General features: G+C 33.8%; 1 protein-coding gene across 1 annotated transcript in view; it reads right to left on the bottom strand.

Annotated features, from left to right (window-relative positions):
• The window catches only part of PTPRQ (protein tyrosine phosphatase receptor type Q), a 196,997-nt gene that overhangs the window by 87,869 nt on the left and 82,839 nt on the right, over positions 1 to 26,289 (bottom strand). Inside the window, exon 26 of the mRNA XM_024579714.3 lies at positions 3,395 to 3,718. Within this exon, the coding sequence (XP_024435482.2) occupies positions 3,395 to 3,718 (324 nt within the window). The remainder of the gene's footprint in view (positions 1 to 3,394; positions 3,719 to 26,289) is intronic.

Raw genomic sequence — 26,289 nt, 5'->3', positions numbered from 1 at the left:
TGGTCCTCCCGCCACTGCCTTGCTAGGAGTCCTCTCCATCCCTGCTGCCCGTCTCCACTCTTCCTACTGGTCTGGATAAATGCTTCTTCTTTAAGTCCTTGGTTGTCGGACTTCCATACATTTCCATTTTCTGGCAGTTCTGGGGGGTTTTTTTTGGGGGGGGTGGTTTTTAAATTTGTTGTCCTTTTTTTGGTTGTGGGAAGAGGTACAGTGGTATCTACCTACACTCCCACCTTGGCCAGAAGTCCCAGATTATTTCTTATGTTTTCAAAATGTCTACACTTTCCATGTTTGGTCTGCAGAATCAACATCTAAGCATTACTTACTTTTAATTTGAAAAACATGACTGCTTCAAGACTTTTGTAGCTTGACTGTTCTAATTTCTTTTATTCTTGTAGCACACGTTAGTTCACCATATATATTAACTTGCAACAAGATATGTAGTGTCTTTTTTTTAAGAGGGGAAGAGAGAGAGATAGAGAGGGAGAGAAACATTGCTGTGAAAGATAAACATTGATCAGTTGACTAATACAAGAATAAACTGTGCTTTGCATACTCACAGCTGTAAACCTACTCTTGCCCACCCTGTATATAAATCTTGTCGCTTTTTCCACTTGATCACAGAGGAATAAAAGCAAATTTTCATGTATCCTCTGGCAATAAAATTTTTTTAAATTCTATTTTATTGATAACAGAGTAGAAAATCAGCTCTCAAGAATAAAGAGAAGAAAAAGCGAATAGGAGTAGCATAGAAAAATCTATGTAAGATAAATTTCCTTTTGCTCAAGGTATTCTGTGATGGTGAATAAAATTGTGGCAATGAGATACTAGACCAGGAGGGAAGAAAAATACCAGAAAAAAAACAAACTGGCACTCTATGAGAAAGTCCCTCTGTAGGTTAGTCAAGTAAAGACTTGGAAGCTGGGGTGAAGAAAAACCAAGGTTACTCTCTGCATTGCACCAAGAGCAAACCAAACAAACAAATCACCAAATGCTAAGAAAGACATTATGGTAAAGCTAGGAAAATAATGTTAATTTTTTAAATAAAAAGCTCATGCTGATTGTGAAATATTTGAAATATTCTACCATTATTCCTTTAAACCAGAATGAGTAAAATGGAGTAGCAGGCAATTGAAAATAGCCAAATTCTAGTGAGTGGGTCATGGACCTTAAAGAAGGTAGGAAGTAGAGGTATGGAAGTAATGACATTCCAGTGGAAATACTTCCAAATTTTCAGATTAAGAACATAAGACTCTAAAATTCCAACTTCCATGTTTCATTTACAAGCTTCTAAATTGAGCATGTTATCTGTTGTTTTATGCTAATCAAACATTTTCCATCATAGTGTCTAGAGTGCTTGAAGAAATTATGCATCTAGAAAGTCCACTTTCTCATTCAGTATAGTAGGTAGAAACAGGCACTACCCAAGCAAGATGCTTATAAGGAATAGGGTGGAATCCCTTAGTGGCAGCATACAAATAGGGACAAGGTCTATTTTAACCATACATTAAAAATTAACTGCCCACAGGCCAGATCTGGGCTACTGATGTTCTTGGTTTGAACAAGTGAACGTTTTTAAATTTGAGAAAAAACTACCACAAACAAGGAATTGAATATTTTCACATTAAAAAAATTAACTGTCCCATTTCTTTGAAAACATCAGAAGTCTTATTAGTACAGCGCATTCTCTGTTAACTTGCCAAGGCTTCCACCACCTTCACCCACTTTGTATCAGTCTGCTTCTTTCACTGTGGCACCTGTCTGACCCCTTCAGGTAACTGCCAGTTGCCCCTGGGACTTCAAAGGTTATTCATTCAGTCCATGTCCCATTTTTTATCAAATTTTCACTTACGATTTTATTTATTCCTACTGGCTTAAGCAACTAAAACCCCTAGCTTTAATCATCTGGATCACTTAAGGTGGGGTGTGCATTATAAAAAGGCTGGTCATGGGAAGATGGAGGTGAAAGAATATTTCAGTCAGAAGAAACAGAGAGTGTAAAGGTCCAAATTCTAAGAGTGTAGTGTGTTTGGGTAACAGAAAAAATGTCCAGTGAGTGAAGGGTAAGGGTAAGTAAGAAAGTGTTTATGTATGAGGTTAGAGTGTTAGGTAAGAGTCAGGTCATGTAAGTCTTTATTAATCATGTTGAAAATGTTAAATTTTACTCTAACAACAATAGGAGTTCATTGGATACCTTTAAAAAAGGAAGTGACATCATCTGATTTAGCTTGAAAAAGATCAGCCTACAGGCTCAGGTCAGCAAGGTTAATACGGTAGCAGTAAAGAAGGCTGGCACTAATATGTCCACAAAGCAAACGGAGGGTTGTTTTAGATGGCACAGTAGAAATATAACACTGGCGGAGTTGAGGAGGAAAAGAACACTTCCTAGATTTCCATTTTCTGCACCCAGATGAGTAATGGTGCACTTTTCTAAGATAGGAAAGATTGGTGGATGAGAAGGTTAGTGTCTAAATCATGCTAATTTGGGGAGATATATTTGATACGCATGCCCAGTGATATCAATTGATCAGGTAAATACATTGATCTGTGTTCTGGGGAGCAATCAGAACTGGCACTGCATTAACAAACATTTATTGGACACATTATACAAACTTCACACCAGGTACTCTGGGGAATAGAAACAAGAGATGCATTAGTGACCTAGAAAATAAAGCCTCTCACTGTCTAGAAAGGACTATAACAGTAACCATTTATCACTAAAAATCTGTGTGTGTGTTCCAGCTTACAGTCACTGAAAAGATTGTAAAGCCTGGCTTTGTATCCTTTAGATAGGAAGGAAAACTGTCGGCATGGACAAAGCATTCTTAACAGTAGTCAGTGTAGCCTAATGATAAACACAAGACTGTCATGTTTTGTATAAGACTTCAGGCCCTTCGCACACCTCTGAAAGTTTGAGACAAACTCTAAATGACAGAAGATGAATTTCCTATTGGTATCCATTGAAATTCAAAGTAAATATGTTATTATATGAGTTAGTTTCTGTACTCAGTAATTTTTTATGTTCAGTGATTTTACACACAATATAATTACATAGAAATCAACATATATAGAATACAACAGAAAGCATATATGAATGATATATAATATATATGTGTATATATACTCTTATGTGTATATATGTACACATATACATATACTTTTCATGAAAGCCATTGCAATTTTATGTAGACAGTGTTCAGATGGTAATAATAGAAATGTATTCATTTAATGTTAATGATGTTGTTACAGCAAGTAGGGCAGTTAGTTTTAAAATATAAAATTTAAGATGTAAGAGTAATCTTCACCTACACTTTGAGTGATTTCTATGGAAAAGCATTTAAAAAGCTTTTCCTTGAATGCAAAAATATATATACATATACAGGGAAAAACTTACGGCCAGGCAGGGTTTTTGTAGATATCCAACTTGAAGCGTTGCCATAGCCAGCATTGGTGCTGGCGGCCACTTGGAATCTATACCATCTGAATTTCTTTAATCCATACACTGTCTCCTCAGTTAGGTCAGCTTCGTAGAGGTATTGAACTTTTTGATATTCAATACATTCTTCAGATTCCCATTCTCTACACTTTTGAGCCCGAAGTTGAGTGGTAATCTTGTAATTTTGGAAGTAACCAAAGATAGTGTCGGGCCTCATCCACGTCAATGATGCACTAGTTGACTGAACATTCGAAAAAGCAATATTCATAGGAACACTGGGAACTAAAAAGTAAAGAGAAAAATGAAAAGTAATTGGAATTACCAAACATTTTGTAAGCAGAAGTAAAAATGAGATTTAAAAATAACTCTTATAATGTACCTAGAGGTGTAATAAAGTGTCTAATTAAACTTGCCCTTAGATTACTATCCACACATTTAATAAGCAGAACCTTAAAGTGATGCTTTGGATACCGAGGGTTCAAAGGGGTAGAAGATAAAATAATTGTGATTATTTGTATTCCTAACTTTGCTCCCAAATTCTGTTACAACATAAACTTTGGCTTCATATACAGGCACTGGTACAAAAGAAAACTGTACGCTCACATAATCCTATGTCCTTCCTTAGGTACCATCACTTCCTAAGAAACACATTCTGTAGTTTAATGTCTAGGCAGACACAAGTGCACCCTATGTATAGTAAGTGTTGGTTATAAAGTGATTTTAAATTAATAACCCTAGTGAATAAATGATTTATATAATTAGTTGGTTTTTATTTTATCTTGCATATATTTAAAATGAACAAAACCCTCTTTAGAGCATCACCTAGCACCCCGATTCGTACAGACTAAGGTACCTGTATATCACCTACAATCACATGGTCCTACTGTAGACACTTACCAGATTTCATGTTAACCTTTGGTTCGCTATAGGCATACCCTGTGCCAGGCTCTGAGCCTGTTTAGGAATTAAAGATACATAAGGCTTATGTCTTGATTTTAAGACATAGGCATTTACTGGGCAAGAAATATAAGCGTGTTTCGGTTAGGAGTATGAAAGAACAATGTACTAAGTGGTAGAGGTACTTCAACCATGCATATGAGCGAGGGCTTTTGCTCAGAAGGCTGAGAAAGAGTGAATGATAACGACTTGTAAGAAAATTACATAACTCATAAAAACTGTATGTTAACATGCACAATTAAAAATAAGACAATTAATTAATAAGTAGAAAGCCCATTTATTCCTAAACATATCGTATTGATTCAACTTTCAATAAATACCAAATGAGCACCCAATTTGTCCCAAGTTCTATCATAGGCACTGGAAATGCAATGAACAAAACCAACAAAAGTCCCTACCCTTGTGCATTTTACACTCAGGAGGTTTATATAAAATAAAAGTATAAATGAGCATTTGATAGAATACTTTGGATGATAATTTGTGTTACGGAGAAAAATAAGGAAGTGTAGGAGACAGAGTTCCAGTGATATTGAAAGTTTACATGGAGCAGTTAAGAGAAGACCTCAGTGGTTAGCAGACATGAAGCTCCCGATGAAGGTGGGGGTACTAACCAAGTGAAAATCTGGGGGAAGAACATTCCCAGCAGAGGAAAATGCATTATTATTAAGGCCCTAAATTGCAACCACGCTTGGTATGTGTGAAGGATAACACAGAGGCTAGAGTATCTAGTAGGAGTCCAGGTCTCAGAAGAAAACACTGAAGTCTACATTACCTACAACAGTGTAAGACGTTATGACTTTAACTTGAACAGAGGAGTAAAGTCTCTAGTATATGTTTTCATAAAATCACTTGAGTTATTGTGTTGAGAATAGATTAAGGGACACAAGAGTGAAAACAGGGAGAGTAATTAGGAGGCTATTGAAATGTTAACACATGAGATCATAAAGGACTAGACCAGGAATGCTGTGGCAAAAATGACAGGAAGCACTGAGTCTAAATATAATAGAGCTGACAGGAGTTGCTGCTGTGTGACATGTGGAGTAGAAGAGAAAGAGAGGAGTAGAAGAAAGTTCTAAAGCCTTTGGATTGAGCACAAAGAAAGATGAAGTTGGTGTTAACCAAGAGAGGGATGATTGTGCAAAAAGTAAGCTTCAGAGAGAAAGATTAAGAATTTATTTTGAATATGTTTACTTTGAAATGCTTAGCAGATATCCAGAAGGAGATGTCAAGTAGTGTACAGATGCACACATCTGTAGTTCTGTAGAAAGGTCTATATTTGGGTTAAAATTTTGGATTTCCCCTTAAATTTTTACTGAATTATCTACAGACATATCGCTAATATATTTGCCTAAATCTGGAAGAGAACATCTTAATGCAATGGAAAACAAATAGGAGGTTACTTAAAGCCATTGGATTCAATTGACCAGATTCAATTACTCTGTTTTTAAATATTAACACTTATCATCAAATAATACTGCATGCAAGCAAACATTAATACACTGATACACTACTTCCAACATCTTCCCTTTTCTATCTTATAAAGAAAAACAATTAGGGAAAAGTTATTTTTTTAAGAAAAATTTACCTTTACAGAAATTTTAGAGTTGGCTAAAAAGTAGAATTCCCATAATTTAAATTCCACAGCCATTAAGTTTGAACTTAGACTACTTGAAGAAAGACACATTTTCAAGATACTTTAACACAAAGCAGAAAAATATGACTGATTTGGGGTTTCGGGAAAAGTTTTAAGAGGAAAGGTGGCATGTGAGATGGGATTTCACTGATTATAAACATAGAGGTTCTAGAACAGGGGGTGATACAATCTGTGCCAAGTGTGACCACAGCTTATCGTTCACATTGGCAATAACAAGCAAAGAGACTGCACACAGCCTGGGGAAGTGTGTCAGAGGAACTCACAGATGGCTTGCCAGGCAATGGAAAGCCACCAAGTTGTCAGAATACGATGTTAAGAAGTATGTTTTATCAAGTCCAGTTTGGCAATTGCACAAGAGAAAAGGAACTAACAGAGAATAGAAAACTAATTTACAACTTTCCTCTACAACATAAACAATCTCCACTTATCTAGCTTTTGCTTAAATATATAGAGCAAAGAGAAACTCTAATTCTAGAGGGACTTTATTTTTAAATATTTTTCCAGATAGTTCTATTAGTTTGTTCAGCCTTCATTATTTTGAACTGATATCTATCTTCCTATAAATCCTAGATCTACACTGTAAACTCACCTTAAATAGTCCTAATCCTATTTTCCTCCCTACTTTACTCCATCATTTATACCAAAGATCTCAAAAGGTTTTGATTCTGCATTCATTTCTATAAAAAAAAGATTGAGCAACTACATGTGTGTATATATATATATGTGTGTGTGTGTGTTACATATATACACACAAATATATACATACAAACACAAATATTCATTTACTTATTAGATAGTGTCCCTGAAGGTCTAGATTAATATTTGGAACAAAGGAGGCATTTAATAAATATATTTGAATGTAAAAACAAATAAATAAGAGAGATAAGAGGAATTGGGCTGAGACAAAGGGTCGGAAAAGAATTTTCTGATGAGTTATAGTTTGATCAGAGACCTGACAGATAAGATGTAGCTTCCCAGGTGAACACAGCAGGATGTGTTAAGACTCTGGGGGTGAAAGAGTGTGCACATTGGAACCACTTAAAGAAGGCTGGTGGATCCACAGGAAATAGGTAGGAAGAGAGAGAGAACTGGAGATGTAGGCCCAAATCAGGTAATGTTGAGCCTTTCAGACTAGACTCAAGAGTTTTAGTTTTATTTTAAGTATAGTGGGGATACTTGAAAAGATTTGGATTGACTTTTCGTCTGCACTAAGACCATAAACTCTTTCCCCATAACTTGACAAAGAAACAAGGTCCATGCAACAGTTATTTTTAATCCGCCTGAAGAAAGAGTAACACAAATTGCAGTTCCCTTTCCCGGGTCAGGTACAGTGATGGACCTTGAACAGACACCCAGTACCTGACACGTGGGCACTCAAGTGTTGACTATGTGATTGAATTATGCTTCACTGAAACAGTCCTCTGGTTTTTATGTAGTACAAAATTGTATCCACATATTTCAGCCAAATGTATTTAAAACAATGAACCAGAAATAAAATCTAATCTGAAGTAAAAAATGTAGTATAACTCATACACAATTTTTAACACAGGTACCTCAGAGGCCTTCATAAATGACCAGCAATAACCCTCATTTATGTCCAGTATCTTCCCCTTTGATGAACTGAGTATTGAACTAGACTATTTCAAGGCAACTGCCCTATTGAATTACAGATACTAAAAGGATTACACTCATTTTAGCATGGAGAATCAGATTTCCATTCTTTAAGAATGACTAAAAACCTCAAACTTTTTCTATCCACAGATGGTATTAATTTGAACACATCATTCCATGTTTCCTGGAGTAATCACGCAGCTTGCTTAGATTTTATAAACATGACTGAACTGTGATGAAGCGATCAACATTCACGGCAAGGTATTCTGTAAACTACATTTTTATTCATAAATTATTCTTATTGGTAAAATACTTTCATCATGGTTGAAATAAAAGTCTGTAGATCTATATAAGTAAAATTAGTTACAGGTTTAAAGGCATGACAGTTTTAGTGACTATTCAGAAGATTCCATTTAGAGAATGAAAATGTGTGTAAAATGTAATTATTTTCTAAACTTCTGGATGTCGATACAAGAAATTGCCAACTTTTATGATAGGATGTGGATAATAGTTCTATTAACTTCTCACTGACCTAGTTAAGTATACTAAGATGGAAGAGAAAGTGTCCTTAACTCTTTGTTTATGACTATATACTTTTATCTTCAATGACAGATGAGCTCTTTTTTTAAGCAAAAGAGATGTCTGAAAATTAATATTTATAAAACATATAAAAGTATCAACACGATCTTTCTTAGTTTATTAAATATATTTGTCTTTACTAATTTTAAATAATCTACGGCCCTTTTAGAAACAAAAGGACCAAATATATAATCTAAACATACACAAATAAAAGTATAGTTTACTAACACTAGCATAGTATAAATAAATATAAAAATAGAAATTTCTGCAAAGTTGAGTGCAAATAAAATTTCAGCATACTACATATAAATTTTGATTAACTTAAATTTAATTAACAACATTCATCAGAAACTCTCATTGAGTGGTCTGGGCAAGTTATGTCTTCAGTGTGTCAGCTCTTTGTCATTCATGTGTGCTAATTAATTTACCCAGGAGAAGCCAGCACAAACACATGATGCCAAAAGGAAAGGCTCGGTGGAAAGAGAAGATGTGGGAGTTAGAACTTGAAAGGACAGTTGAGGATTGGTAGAGATGTGAGAGAAAAAGTGTTTAAGTAGATTGAATACGACAAGAGATAAGTAAGAGGAAACAAAATGTTTGTCAAGGGCTGGAAAGTATACTATGCTGGAGAAAAGAAAGACTAGGGAAGTAATAAGAAAAAAGGGGGCCATCAAGTGTGACATTATTGAAAGGCATTCAAAGCCTGACAGATGAGTTTAGATGACTACTATAAGCAATAGAGAACAACAAAAATTAATTGGTATAGTATAAAGTTAAAAAAAAAAAACTGAGACCCCCTATAGCTAGTTATCAGAAAAAAGCAAACTTCATAGACACTGGTTAAGTATTGTTTATATGCAGTATGATGCATATTACAGTGATGACAAAAATAATTAGGAATAAAGCTAAAAAAAGGCAAAAGAATATTGGCAGAATGTGATGATTTATTGGGCATAAAAGAAATGGGAGTACAACAAATGGATTGAACCCCGAAATTCAGTCAAAAAATAAAATACGTGTTGTAAACTTTCTAGAATTAGGTTATGATTTGGTTCTAAGTATTATAGCAAATAGTACAAAAAATCAGCATTATAAATTTCTGTGGCCATAAAGACAAATTAAATGATCAAGAAAAATTCAATAATCTCTGGTACTAAGATCAAAGATATATTTCTCCACCTAAAATCACATAAATAATGTATTGCTTAATATGATGATATCCTTACTTAGAAAATAAAATCCTTACATGATAAATAATAAGTATGTTTAACTTACTTTTTCTTATAATATCTCTTAATGTGGATAGGCATAATAATTATCAAATACATTTTTATAAAACTATATCTTCACAGGTTTTAATTATTTAGTTCAGGTACACTTCTCTCAGGCACTATGGCTTAATCTTTGAGATAGATTTTGGAGTAGCTGGAAGAGTATTTACCAAAATATGCTATATAAATATGATTTTAGGTGATACTACAATGCTGAGATTATGGGTTGACCCACTTATTAGTGTGAAAAATTAAATTATCTTAACATATTCCATTTGCATGAAAGGGAACTGAAAAAAATATTAAAAAGACTGAGATTTCCTAAACAAAAATTTAATGTATCCATCCCAATGCATGTATACCCAGACAGTTAGGGACCCAAAAGTCTATGGACAACAGCTATAACATTAGTTTTTAAATAAGTATTAATGGACACTGAACTTATTTATAAAAATATCTCAGTGAAACTTCTGGGGGAGAGAGTGTTTGGCTGTTATTTCTGGGACACTACAAAGAAAATGGATTATACATGTCTTATTTGGAGGAAAATGAGTTGATTTGTTTTATAGTCATTAGCTTGACAGCTTTATGTAGCAAGTTACCTCATGAGAATATCTATCAAAAATGACAACTTTGATTTAAAATAGTTTATATGAAGCAGTTCTTAGGGGAGTAATTACATAGTAGAGTTAATTGTCTATTAAGACCATTCTATAACACCTGGAAACTAAATTGAACCATTAATGTTGATGAGAAAATGAGAAAGACATACTGACTTATAGGGATTCACTTGAGGATAGATATGAGTAGAGAAAATGTTATTTTATATCTTGTTAGCATGGATAAATAGAGATGTAGTAGGATGAGAAGCTTCAGTTAGCATAAGAGGTTAGGAAAAAAACAATTTGAGAGAAATATGTATATATAATTCTTGAAATCATAGAGTGAAAGAACATTTAAGGGTATTATTTATAGTGTCAGAACAGCAGATGATGAACTCAGTGGTTGATGGACAGTAAAATAGAATAGGAAAAAAAATACCATAAAAATGCAAAGAAGCCAATAATGTCTAGCTCCCACTGCTACTTAGGAAGTATTTGTTTGTTCAACAAATGAATAAGCAAACAAGCTAAGGGAGTCACGCAAAAATTTCAAGAACAAAGTGTTACGAAGGCTGATTACAATTAAATGCTACTAGAAACCATTTCCCTTTTTTCAGTACTGTGGTTCCTAGATGGAAAGTTTGAGGAGATCTCTACCAGAAAGAACTTGGATTTCTCAGGGATTCCGGGAGTTGGGGGGAGAGAAAAGAGTAGAGAAGAGACTAGAAGAGTCAAGGTGAGACTAAATGAGACAGAAAAAAAAATCAATAGAGGAGAAAGAATCAAAGGATAAAGTGAGGCTGAGACCCCTGTGAAATTAGTCAATAGAAAAATCTCAAAATATTTTTAAGAACAACAATATCTACCATTTAATTTAAAGCCATGTATATGATTTCAATGTAGACTCCCTTTTCTGTGTATGTATCACAGGATGTTCAGTAAGGCTATTGTACATCAAAGTGCATGGTGTGACTAGAATTGCCAAACTCATGCAAAAAAATAATTTTGCAGAAGTAGCCAAAAATTCATATCAAAATATTCCAGTGCCCAAACATAATAAATTTGAAGGATCTGTTTAGATGATGCCAGAATAGTTATATCAGACTAGTTCTCCTGCAGATAACATGTATGAATTCTGGGGAAAAGAAAACAATTTTGGCTTAAGGTGTCAGAGAATGGCCTGAAGAAAGAAGGAAGCAATAGCAGGGTTAAACCCAAATTCTGGGTCTAAACTTCCCTGAAATCCTTCGCTAATCTCTTAGTTGTACATATATAAAGAACATGACAAGGAGCGCAGTGGAAAGCAACAGATAAAAAACTGAGTAGAAATTTTAGTTGTTTCCCAATGTAGGGGTGACAGACTTTACAAATTGATAAACAGCTCATGCCTCATTAAAATCTCAAAAGGGTCATATATTTACTTTACTCTGTGTCCCAGGATTGAAGAATTCCATCTATAAATAAGGATAAACCCCAAACCATACATTTATAAAATTTCCATTCAGTAATTGAATAATCTATTAGCATAAATGCCACACTATTCAAAAGAAGATAGCAAAATCCAGAGTTTCTGCCAAACATCGCCAACAATATCCAATATAAGTTTAAAAATTACTCAGCAAGTAGAAAAATTACTAGTGACAGGGAAATGTGACTCATAGTCAAGAAGAAAAAGTGTTCAATAGAAAAAGATTACAGGATAGATAACTCAGATGTAGGAACAGAAGAAAATGAATTTTTAAAAGCCATTATAAACATATTATTTGATATTAGCAGACAGGTAAAGACAATCAAACTAATAAATTTCAACATCAATTTGTAGATGTACAGGCCTTGTCAATGTCTTTGTAACAAAGGTCAGTCTTTACCTTAACTGCTGTCTTTTTTTTTAATCTATAATAACATATCTGATAACATACCTTTAGAATATCAGAGTAATTTCCTTTTTTCCAGATGCCCTCATACACAGCCATCCAACCAGGACAGAGACCACAAATCCCCTCACTATTATTATCATGTTAATTTTAACTGTTAACTATTTTATACTCACAAATGTATTAAAAAAACAGAAAAAACAAGTATATGTCTATTTGTTTTACTTTTTATCTAATCTCAGAGATTTCCCCACTGTGCTTTCTCCTGGCTCCCTAATCTATCACCGATGAATTTCATGTAATCCCCTTTTATTTTCCCCTTTGATTCTGATGTGCAAAATAAGTGGTAAAACTATCATTTTCCAGAGCATTTTCCCAATCCATGGAGATTTTGTTTCCTAGCAATTGTCAGTTTGGCTCAGATAAACTCACTAAAATTTTTAAAACTCTTTTAAAAATGTATTTTATTTAATGGAAAACAGTCATAATTAGAAAGCAAATGGGCAGAGAAATGGAAATAATGAAACAGAGCTACATGAAAATTCTAGAATTTAAAAGTACAACATCCTAAATAAAAAAATGTATTGGACTTGTTTAACACCAGATTAAAAATGGGAGAATCCATAGTCAATCCACTAGATGGCACATCAATATAACTCCAATCTGAACAACAAAACAACAACAGATAATAATAATAATAATAATAATAATAATAATAATAAGGAATGATATCAAGAGGTATGTAATTTGAGTCCTAGAAAAATCAGATAATAGAGGGCAGGAAAATATTTGAAAAAATAATGACTGGAAATTTCTCAAAATTTGGAAAAACATTAACTTACCAAAACCAAAAGCCAATGAACCAACAGGAAAATAAATTCAACAAAATCTATACTAGTTATATCATTGTCAAACTGTTTAAAAGTAAATATAAAAAAAAATCTTGAAAAGTGCTAGAAAAAAATTACTTATTTAACAAAGAACAACTAATGATATAAATGGCAACCGATCTGATCAGACACAACAAGTACTAGAAGACAAAGGAATCATATATTTAAAATGAAAATATCGGGGGCAGAAGGGTGGAGAACTATTAACCCAGAATTTTACATCCAGAGGAAAAAAATCCTTCAAGACTGAAAGAAAAATAAATCTATTTTTCAAATAATTAATATCTTAAAGAATTTTATGCAAGCATTCCAGCTCTGAAAGAAATTCTAAGTTTTTTAGCTGAAAGGGACATGACGATAGATGCAACTCAGAACTACTGGAATAAATGAAGGACACCAGAAATGGTAATTAGGTGCAAAAATAAATATGTGTGCTGTTCTTCCTTCGTTAAAGTGTCTACTGGCTCTGTAAGAAAAATAATACAATAGCGCTGGCTGGTATAGCTCAGTGGATTGGGCGCAGGCCTGTGAACCAAAGCATCACCAGTTCAATTCCCAGTCAGGGAACATGCCTGGGTTGCAGGCCAGATCCCAAGTTAGGGGTGCTCAAGAGGCAACCACACATTGATGTTTCACTCCCCCTCTTTCTCCCTCCCTTCCCTTCTCTCTAAAACTAAATAAATAAAATCTTAAAAAAAGTAATACATTACAATTGGCAAGTGTATGACAACAGTACAAAATATGCAGAAATATATGAAACTGCTTTTGCAATTTTATATATTTTATGGAAGCCGTACAATATTAATTTAAATAGGTATGATAAACTAAAAAATCATATTGTAACCCCTTGGGCAACTGCTAAAAAATAACATGAGGGAGTATAGATAAAAATCCAATATTAGATTTAAACAGAAAGTTAAACTATTCAATTAACCCATAGAAAGGCAAAAAGGAAAGAACAAAGGAACCAAAAATGTGATAGGACAAACAGAAAACCAAAAGCAAACAGTAGAACTAAAATTAGCAATGACTTTAAATATAAATAGATTAAATGCTTCACTTAAAAGGCAGAGATTATCTGACATGATAAAAATGAAAGACCCAATTATATGCTCTCCACAAGAGACATATTTTCTGTCTGGCAGACTCAGTTTAAACATGACACAAATAATTTAAAAGTAAAGATAAAAAGAGATACAAAATGCAACAGTAAAGAGTGTTTGTTTATATTAATATCAGAAAAAAATCTTTAAGATAAATGTTGACAAAGGTAAAAGAGACAGTTTACAATGATCAAGGGTCAGTTAGGAAGTTACAACAACATAAATATGCATGTATTCAAAAAAGAGAATTTTTTTACTGTTTTGAGTTCTTTTTTTCTTTCTTTTTTTTAATTGTTGTTCAAGTACAGTTGTCTCCATCTCCCCTACCACCATTCCTCCTCACCCCAACCCTCCCCACCTCCCACCTTTGATCCTACCCCTTTTGGCTTTGTCATGTGTCCTTTACACATGTTCCTTGACATCCCTTCCCCCTTCTAAAGACATAAACCAAATGCTGACAGAACTGAAAGAAGAAATAGACAAACCCACAATTAGTGTTGGATATTTTAACATTCTCCTCTCAATAATTGGTAGAATAATTAGGCTACAATGTGGTGAGGTTATAAATTTGCAAAACATTCTAACAACATCGAATTAATACGAAGAACATCGTGGCCAACAACTGAAGAGTGTATGTTACTTTCAAGTGTGCATGGAAAGCATTCAATAAGGTCAATCATATGCTGAGCCATAGAAAACGACTCAACAAATTTTTAAACTTTAAGACTTACAGATGTATCCTCTGACAGTAATGGCAATTAATTAAATCAATAACTAGAAATTCCCAATATTTAGAAATTAAACATATTTTTAAATAACCATGGCTCAAACAAGAAATTGCACAGGAAATTAGAAAAAAATGCATATCTGAAAGCAAAAAAATCAAAATTTGTGATATATTATCATTCAAAAGAAATTTATAGGTATAAATAATTATATTTGAAAAAGAAGAATGGTCTAAAATCATTATAAGTGAAATAAGACAGGCACAGAAAGATGCATGCATAACCTCACTTAACACGTGTAACCTGAAAAAGTCCAACTCATGGAAGCAGAGGAGAGCAGTGGTTGCCAGGCAGCGGGGGCGGGGAAAATAGTGGGATGCTGCTGAAAGGGCACACACTTCCAGTTACGTAAGTTCTGGGTAACTGATACACAGCATGGCGACTTTGTTAATAATGATGTATTATATGTTTGAGATTTGCTAAGAAATAGGTCTTAAATGTTCTTACCACACACACAAAAGTAAATATCTGAGATAATGGGCAGGTAAATTAGCTTGACTGAGGGAATAATTTCACAATATATACATATATCAAAACATCACTTATATACCTTAAATGTATAGTGTTTATCTGTCAATCATACCTCAATAAAATTGGGGAAGACAGAAGCAAAGACAAAAATAACCATAAGAAGACAGAAGAAGAAAATTACATTAAAACCAAAAAATTTAGAAAAAAGGAAATAATAAAGATCAGAGGGTCAATGAAATGGAAAACAGATACCCAACAGAGAACATTAACAAATTCAAAAGTTGGTTCTTTAGAAAAATTAATAAAATTCATAAACACTTATCCAACCATGCATAAAATGATAATGCTTCTGACCAAGTTTGATCTGTCCCAGGAATGTAAATTTCATTTAACATTCAAAAACGAATTATGTAATTTAACACAGTAACAGAATAAAAGAAAAAAGGCATATGATCATAGGCATCTACAGAAATCCTACAGCTAACATTGGATAAAATGATGAAGGACTGAGGCTTGTCAAGATTGGGAAGAATTCAAAGATGTCTGCTTTTACTGCATTTATTTAATTCAGTATCGGGGAGTCTAGCTAAAGAAATAAGATAAAGACAAAAAGTAATAGAGTTTAGAAAGACAGAGATAAAATGACTTTCATACTAGGTGAAATATTTTTAATGTAGAAAATTCTAAAGGATTATATTTTTTAAATCCCTTTTAGGACTAATAAGTAAATTTAGCAGTTGTAGGATACAAATTCAATATGCAAAATCAATTGTATTTTTATATTCTACATCAAACTGGTAACTAAAATTAAAATTATTCTGTTTAGGTATATAGGTATAATTTTAACAAAACACATGAGATACTCATTTGCTAAAAATTATAAACCCCTGATAAAGAAAACTGGAATCTAAACATGGAGTAATATACCATGTTCATATATCAGATAATATATTGTTAAGATATCAATTCTCTCCAAATGCATGTGTAGATTAAATACAATCCCAATGAAAATGTCACAGAGGTGTTTTTTTTTTGAAAGGTGATTTGAATCATAGAAGTTATATGGAAATGCAAAGTACCAAAATAGCCAAAATAATCTTGCAAGCTAACATATTTTTAGAACTTACACTACCTGATTTCAATAGTTTTTATAAAGCTATAGTAATCAACAAGCATGGTGTAATAAAGGTAGGCAAATAAATCAATGGAATAGAGTATATTCCAGAAATAGATTCAAGTACATAGATTCAACTGATTTTTGACAAAACTACCAAGGTAATTCAATAAAGAAAAGGAAAGTGTTTGAACAAGTAGTTCTGGAAAAATGAATGTATGTTAAAAAAAAAAACTTTAAATAGTACCTCATACTACATAAATACAAAAAAATGAAGATGAATCATGGATATAAAGTTAAAAGCTAAAATGATAAAATTTCTAGAATAAAACACAGGAAAATATCTTCCTGATCTTGACGTAAATAATATTTCTTGGACACAACATGTGCTAATGTGAAATTAAAAGTATTAATTTGGATGTCTGCAAAATTAAATCATGTGATCATCCACAGGTGCATTAAGGAAATACAAAGTCAAGTTATTCACTAAGAATATTTGTTATACATGCATCTAATAAAGTACTTGAATCAAAATACATAAAGAATTCCTATAACTCAATACTAAAAAGAAAACAACTCAATAAAAAAATGATCTAAGACATGAACAGAAACTTCCCAAAAGAAAATAGGATAAATCCCTCACTTTTCACATCCCACATGCTTGAACTTCTATTTCTATGGTTTAATTAAATGGGACCTGTCTGTCCAAAACAAGGGTTACAATGTGTTACCATTGTATATTAACTATGAGTATTTGCAGGAAGTGAACTTGGTTCCTAGCTCTTTTTTCCACAAATTGCTACATAAGTAACAGATATACATTATAATCTGTGACCAATCATGTCACTTCTTTTAAAGCCTATCATTGATTGGTCACTGTGCATCTGTTATTCAGTTCATACACAGTCAGCAAAGTGTGTGGTTATATTGCCTCCTTGTCCCCCATATGAATAGGTCACATAGGCAAATGCATGTGACATATTGAGCAACAAAGATGGCAGCACAGCATGCCAGAAGTGAAATCTGAATCAAACGTAAATGGATGTTTAGATCAAGTAGCTGATCATGGGAATGTCAACATTGCTGTTATTTAAGAAACTTCAGATATGCAGCCAGAGGAACTTAGTAAAAACAGACTTTATAGACATAAGAAAAGTGATTGTGATGAAAAAGATGATGACCTAGAAGAAGTAATGCCAACAAAAACACTTCACATTAACAGAACTCTTAGTGAACACTATGAAGAAATAATGTTATATTTTATAACACTGGAAGTGCAAAGGATAAAATGATGTAAGTAATTCAAACTTTGAAAGGAGTATAAAAATTTGCCAAGTCATAGAAAAGATGCACTCATTATATTGTAACCTACACAATAAGAAAACTAAGGCAACCACTGTTAAATTTTGTTACAAAGAAATCAAACACTTTAATTATTGATATTTGTAATGTTTTAAATTATAACGTAGTACACAAATACTGGTTTTTTCATTTCTATATATTATTTTCCATTTCTATATATTTATAACTGACAATAGAACATTTTTAATTTTGTGACAAAACATTCTGAAGATCATTGAACAGTCGCAATTTTCCCCACTGATTATGAAGATTGCTTTGCACAGATTCAGCTTTACAGTCTATGGCCCCACGCTACCATGGAAAGCAATGACTGCCTACATGTGGTCAATGACCATGTTGGAGAACTTAATCCCACTAATCCTCACTGAAATAAAACTTAACCTCCAATATGATTGAAATCCTTTTACATCAACTAACATGTTGAAAGTTAAAAATAACACAAAATTCTGCTGCTAACTGAGAAGCAATTAGAAGTCTCCTGCATTGCTGTTGGGTAGGTATTTAAAACAGTACAACCACTTTAGAAAACTGTCAGTTTCTTGAACAGTTAAACCTGTGTCTAGACTATGCCCCAGCAATTCCACACACACTCACACACACTCAAAGATTTATACAAAAATATCCATAGCAGTTTTATTCATAACATTTATCTTGGAATGATCAAAAGAAAACAAACATACAAATAGTGGAATAGCCATATGATGGAAAATGGCAACAATAAAAAAGAAAGAATTAAGAAACCCTCAACAACATGAGTTTCACAATTATGTTGAAAGAAATAGACCAGATATAAAAGAACACATACAGCTCAAAAAAAACTGATAGTATTCTATGTTGACTGAAATCAGGATAGTGGCGGCCTCGGAGAGTGAGTGTCCAAGGGAACTTCGTGTGGGAGATGGAAACACCCTGCACGTTGCTGGCAGTGGGTGCCTAGCTGTCTGCATTTGCACAAACTCACTGAATTGTACACGTAAGTTCCGTGCATTTCACTGCACAAAAATAACTTCCCATAAATAAAAAACACAAAAATAAATCATAAAACATAAAAAGCTTGCTTATAAAAGTATAGCAATAATATTCAAAATAAATCATATATTTATATAGAATTTTGAAATACTACACAGTAATACTTTCTAGGTAATGGGGAAAAACCATCATGAGATTTATTGTATTTCTCATATGTTCCTACTAGAAACGAAGAGTTACAAATTAGTCTAACCATGTCAACTACGTACAACTATCTTTTGGTAATTGTTTAATATGTAGATAAAGTTCCTAACAGTACTTCTGAGAATAGTCTTCTATCCAGCTTTTAGGGAGTATGTATTATAGAACTAACCATTTCTCTGTAATAACATCTTACATAAAAATTTTCAAGTCTAAACTTTAAAAAGTTAGACCTCTCATACATAACAAATAGTAATGTAGTTGCATTTTAAAAATTACAAACAAAATTTTGGTTTAAAATGATCTTATTAAAGTAGGCTAATTTAATTAGTAACAGACTTTAGAACATTGGGCTACTGACATTTAATATATCCTTTAATTGGTATAGATTTCATTGTTATGTTCTGTACTGAATAATATTTACTATCTTTCCAACACTGCAGTTTGCTTTAAAGTGATAATTCTTCATAATAAGGTATCCTGTCATAAAATAGGTGATTGTTTTCAAGGTTGTAGTGAATAAATAGGTTGTGAAAATTCAAGTTACAATGATCATATTAATATACTAAAAAATGTTACTTCTTTATTTGAATTTCGGAACCAGTCAATCACCTGGTGGATATTATTTATGCATGTCTTATATTTATAAAATAGTTTCCTCCACCAAAGATTTTTTATATACCATAAAACTTATAATATTTGAAATTCACTGTCTTAAGGTTAACAATAATGTACACAACCTTATATTCAAATCCTTTATATTCATATTGCATTGATTTTTAAACTGAGTTAAATCAATGTAATATTATTCATAAAATTTTGCTATAATTAAAATTCTACACTCATTGGAGAGTTTTTAATACCATTAGTAAACATTTTCTCTTGAAGTTTATAATCTCATAACAATAGTCACATTCCTGAAAGCTTGCAAGTAATATTATTACAAGAAAGAGAGAAGAAAAAGAAAGAAAGAAAGAAAGAAAAGAAAGAAAGAGAGAAAGAGAAAGGAAGGAAGGAAGAAAGAAGGGGTTTCGCCTACACACACATGCTTAATTTGCTTAAAAAGGGAAATGAAAGAGAATATGAAAAAAACGGGGTGAAATGGGGGAGAAGGTTGATATGTAAAGGCTGTTATGAAAAGTATCAGCTACAGCTGCGTACGACAGGAATGGAAAATAGTGTAATAAGATACGCCCCAGTTCCTAAATAAGTCAATAAAAATGCTGCTTGAAGAACAGCTGGCTTTAGCTGGAGCTGGGATGAAGAGAAAGAAGAGTTGATGCCCAGAGTCCACTAAATGAAAGGAATTAGAGCATCAGAGGGGTCGAGAGGAATTATGCAGAGTGACTGAAATTCATTTTTTTCCAAAAGGAATTATATTTAAAAGAACTTTGAAATGTATAATTTGAAATTTGATACCTAAGACAATTTCATAATAGCAGACATTACAACTTTGGAACTGATCCAGGATAAAAAATGGGAGATGTGTCTCGTGCCTTTAAAAACTTCCCAGGATGTATTTTGCTTCAGTATTTTACAGACCTTATCCTGTTAACTAATAGTATTTTAACGTTGTAGGTTAAGCACATATTCGATAACAGAAATTTAGTTTTTCCAAGTTTTAAATCCATATTTGCTTAAAAGTATGTATGTGCTTACATCCTAAATATATCTGCACAAATTAACAAGGAAATTTGTATAATGGACCTGAATTTGCCCCCCTTCCTAATGACCCTATTTAGATATTGTAAAATAATGGCAGAAAACTATCATGATTCCAATGAACACAAATGATTTGTTGAATTTATTAGGTAAGGAAGGCATTACAATATAGTAGAAAGAGTTGTGGATTAGTAAGAGTTCTGCTAATAATTAGTTTTAATACACTTAGCAGACAACCTCTTTGCTTCATTTTTCATGTATGTAAAATTAATAACAAAGACATTATCATGGAGAATCAATGGAGATTATGTAATTCTAAATTTTCAAAGCACAAGAAATAAATTTGTTCCATAATATTCTTCCCAGAAGTACCCCATATAACACATATGCATTAATAATGTGATATTGAATATATGGATTATAAGGTCCCACACATAGTAAACACACCCCCACGAATGGACTTCTGCTTTGAAGAAGACGGAGTAGAGGCATTCTCCCTATTCCTCCCGTGAAGTACAACTGAAGCTGTGATCATTAAATATGAAACAAACATAAGAAGACTCTGAAAGGTTCTGAGAAGAAGGCAGATCAATGAAGGAACTCAAATCCAAGGAACAACACAGTGGTGAGTTCCCTGGGTTTTCTTTTTGAATGATTCATCCCAGAAGCCAGCAATCTGAAAATGCCAACCAGCTCAGCCCAAAATGCCCTGACAACAGCCTCTCTCTCCATCCAAGATCCCAAACCAGTAAATTAGCCTAGCAAGACAGAAAACTTTTAGACAATAATAGCTCTACCTCAGTACCATGAGAAAAACTGATCCCATGACAACAAAAGTCAGATGGGTAACCTCGTCTTGTGCCCTCACTAGAAAGTAACGAAGCACCCCTACCACCCTTGATCCGGTGAGGTCAGAGAAGACAAAAGAGGGAACCAGGACTTCCACCCTTTCTAGCTGTAACCAGGCCCCTCTGTCCTATCGATGGAGAACACAGGAGTAGAAATGAGGCCAGAGCCAGGAGGTTTCCTGAGCGGTGGCCTGGTGGGCAGCCCTCTTCCCCATGCTGAGTAGGGAAGTTGGACTTCTACCTCAGAGGAGAGTAACGGAGAGGTGACCTCCCTTTACCTACCAGAATAGTGTGAAAGAAAACTATTGCAAATTCAAATCAACAACCTTAATGGTAACGGCGGTATTCAAAGTATCCATTTCATATTAGGTAAGCTGTGGTAGTTCTGCTTTCTGAAGAATTAGCTCATTTCTTCTATGATATATATAAAATTCATGTATGTAAAGTTGTTGGTATTATTCCCTTATTATTCTTTTGATGGCTGCAGTGTCTCTTGTGGTTTCACTCCTCAATGCTGGTAATTTATGCCTTCTCGCTTTTATTCTTTGCCAGGCTTTCTAGAGGTTTATCAAGCTCATATTTTCCAGAACCAGCTCTTTGCTTCACTGATTTTTCCTACTGCTTTCCTGTTTTCAATTTCATTGATTTCCGTCTTATTTTTACTATTTTCTTCCTTTAGCATGCTTTGGGCTTTTCTTTTTCTAGATTCTAGTGGAGGAGTAGGAAAACAAATTATGAATCTTAGGTGTTTTTTCTTTTCCCATGTATGCATAGAGGGCTATAAATTTCTATTTACTGTGTTAACTATATTCCACACATTTTGATATATTGTGTTTCCATTTAATATCAATTCAATACATTTTAGTTTACTATATTTATTTCTCTTGAGACTCGCCCCCTTTTTTAATCCTCACCTGAAGATATGTTTATTGGTTTTAGAGAGAGAGAAACATCAATGTGAGAGAGAAACATTGATTGGTTGCCTCCCATATGTACCCCAACTGGGGATTGAACCCACAACCTAGGTGTGTTCCTGGACCAGGAATTGAACCTACAACCTTTGATACATGGGACGATGCTCCAACCAACTGGGTCACCTGGCCAGGACAAGACTTCCTTTTCGACAATTGTATTATTTAGAAGTATCACTTTTTGCAACCAGTTTAATATTACTGTTCAACTCCAACTTTGTATCTTGACAGCACTTAAACATAATTTTAAAACTCCACAAAAAGAGATATTTAGACCCAGATAGTGTCACTGGACATCTCTATCAAATGTTTAAAGAAGAACTAATTAACACCAATCATATATAATCTCTTCCAGAAATTAAAAGAGATTCATATTATGAAGCTAGTTTTACTCTGATACCAAAACTAGACAAAGACAGTAAAAAATAAACTCATAGAACTACAGATGAATGTCCCTCATGAATACAGATGTAAAAATCCTTAACAAAATATTAGCAAATAGAAATCAGTAATATATAAAAAGAAATACAACACAACTAAGTGTGGTTGATTCCAGAGACCAAAGGTTGGTTTAATATTAGAAAATCAATCAATGTAATCCACCCTATTAACAGCTAAACATGAAAATGACATGAGCATGTCAGTCAATGTAAAAAAAGGATTTATATAACATTCTTGTTTTAAATTGATAGTTACTAAGACAGACAGCATACATGGGAGGACAAGGAAACCTAACAAGATTCATGTAAGGTAAGGACTAATTATGCCTATTTGAGGAGAGTACATGGGAAAACCGAAGCTGGGAGAGTTGAAAAACTTGGTGCAGAATCTCTGCCTCACAGCCTGCTGTGTAAGCACCAATATCTACCAATTACTAATTTGTTTTTATTAGGAAACCATAGAAACTTGCTATAAAAAAAATCAGCAATACAAAACTATAAAATCCTGATTTCTCTCAAATCCTCTTCTCAGTAATAGCCAATGTGTTTAAAGTACTTTTTATTATTTTTATTTTGAATTTTATTTTCAATAACAGTTGACATTCAATATTATTTTCTGTTAGTTCAAGTGTACAGTATAGAGAACATATACTTTACAAAATGGTCCCCCAGTATTTCGCGCACCATGTGGCACTATACATGGGTATTATATGATTGACTATACTCCCTACGATGTACTTTACATCCCCATGACTATTTTTGTATAACATTCTTGAAATGACAAAATCATGGAAAATGGAGGACAAATTTTTGGTTGCCCGAGAGTTAAGATAAGGAAAGGCGCAAGGACGTGGGGCAGGAATTTTGTGTGGCCACAAAAAGGCAACATGAGGGATTATTCTCATGAGAAAGTTCTCTGCCTTGATTGCATCTACATAAACATTGTGTTTATGAGATTGTACTATAGCTTACAAGATACTACCATTGAAAGAAACTGGATACAGAGAACACAGAATTTCTCTGAATTATTTCTTATAACTGCATGTCAATCTACAACTATCTTAAAATAAAACATTTAGTTTAAAGAGTACCCTAGAGATCATGCCTTTTAAAGATATTTTACCATATAATTGTCTAAAAATAATTTTATGGCTGAAAGTTTCTACTTTAGGCACCCAAAGTATACATACTGTGCCTGTCACTCTTCTAGGCCTGTACATTGGTTGACTGATACTTCTATAATATATTAATTGAGCATAATTATATGCCAGACACATTTCTAGGTACTAGAAATAAGCATGAACTACACAAAGAAAAACCCCTTCCCTCATGGAGCACACACTGCGGCGAGTACAGACCCACAGACAGTGATGCGTCCAGAGAAAAGCAGAGCAGGAAAGGGGACAGAAAATTCCAGCTGGAAGGAAGTTCTATCATAAATAAGTCAGACTCTCTTTGAAGGGGTGGCATTTGACAATATATTTCAAAAGATGAAGGAGAAGACACAATACAACCAAAGAAGAGAATGCTGAGTTGGAAAGAACCTTATGGGCCATTGAAATGACTGGAATTTATTCTTTTGTGATTTGAGGCTCAGCAAAAATGTAATGAGCAAATCCTCTTCCATCTAAAGAGATTACTACAGTGTTGTAGGAAAATGGCTAAAAAGAATCATTAATTTTAGAGTTACTTATGTTGTTTCTTTCTCTAAATTTAGTAGGATGTCCAATTTTCAATAATATTATTTTCAAACCAGCTGCAGGTGTGTAAAACTAAGAGCAGAGTAAGGCCCGCCCATTTTATTCCATCTCCTGTCTTACATTCACTCCAATGTAGTGGCCTCTAGTCTAGTCAGACTTCCATCTCAGCTTGAACCCTTGTACGGCATTCCTTTATGTCAGTGTTTTCTCTTGCTATTTACTCTCCTCTATTAATCTCTCTATGTTCATGACTAGTGATGGTGCCACAGGGTGGTTTAGTGTGAGTGCATTAGCATACCCATCCTCTCCACATCTCCCTAACCCCCATCATCTAAAAGAGCTCAAACATGGGTGGGGTGAAGGGATGGGGAGAAAAGGCATACAACTGTAATTGAATAACAATAAAAATTTTTAAAAATTGAAAAAAAAGAGCTCAAACGAAAATGAGAATGTTCTTTGATATGCATAATTGACATTTCCTCATAGCATATTGAAGAACAAAAAAGAGTATTTAGAATATGTGGCTATTTTATTATATCATACAATGTAAACATAAAGTTACCTGCCAGTGAGATTCGAGGTCCAAGACCGTATCACTCTCTTCTAATTAGTTTACTGGGTCTAACTTTCTCCTCTAAAGCACGTCTGAAGCTACCAAAGGCAACATCCAATTCTTATTTTGCTTCATTATTGTCGTCAATAAAATGTATTTCTCTTGAGTTCTATTAGATCCAAGCTCTAATCTACACAACTAACATGTTTGTATAGGCTTTTAAAAACTTGTTTATACTTATTGAACACATTGTTACAATAATGGTGGAATCACGTAGTCCTGCAGAGCAGAGGTCATGCAGAGGTCACCAGAGCATTCAGGACTCAGACGTGGGACTGGAACCCCAAACACAGAGCCTGCACACAGTAAGCATGAAATAAGTATATACTGTCCAATGTTCACCCCACTGCAAGTGTGAAAGATACTTCTCATTTGATGTTCATTCTTACGAAAAGTATTATATTTAAAAATTAAGTCAGTTTTGGGGGGCTGGGTGAAAAAGGGGTAAAGGGATTAGGCAAAGAAAACAAAACCTCATAGACACAGACAACAGGATGCTGATTACCAGAGGGAAGGGGGAGGGGGAGGAAGAAAATGGGAAAGGGGGGATGAATGATGATGGAAGGGGACTTGACTTGGGGTGGTGAACACGCAATGTACAGGCGATGCATTATGGAACTATGTAGAAACCTACATAGTTTTATTAACCAATGTCATCCCAATAAAGTCAATTAAAAGTTTATTTTATCAAAAGAAAGTCTGCATGAAAGATGCTTTGTAGAACCCTTGAATTTCAATTAGAGTAACAATGCTAACAACTATTTCTCTCTGATCTGTGACAGGCAATTCTAATGCCTTTTGTGCCTTCAGCACTTACTGCCTGGTAAGTAGAACGTGTCAATTCATTTGCTCAAGAACAAACAGGATCATGCAATTTTCCTGCATGTTTGACTTGTCATCTCAACTGAGGAGATGGGTGAGGAGAGCAACGTCGGGGGAGGCAGACAAAGGGAAAAGTCGGCTTCTGAATTAGTGCAATAATTTGCAACCCCGAGAAACACTTTTACCACATACACTCCATCTATTAAATTGTACTTAACAATGGTATGAATTCTTATGATTTTTTTTTAAAAGCTGGCAAGTGGAGATCAGATTTAGTTGTAATCACAGTTGGCCCAGCAATCTCTGTACTGCTCAGAGAGGTCCACGGAACAGGGATCCAAATAAAGGGCATCA

Source organism: Desmodus rotundus, chromosome 3 (genome assembly GCF_022682495.2).
Source record: "Desmodus rotundus isolate HL8 chromosome 3, HLdesRot8A.1, whole genome shotgun sequence".
In the NCBI taxonomy this organism is placed as follows: domain Eukaryota; kingdom Metazoa; phylum Chordata; class Mammalia; order Chiroptera; family Phyllostomidae; genus Desmodus; species Desmodus rotundus.
Note: the sequence above shows the minus strand (reverse complement) of the source record. Positions and strands in the feature narration are given on the sequence as shown.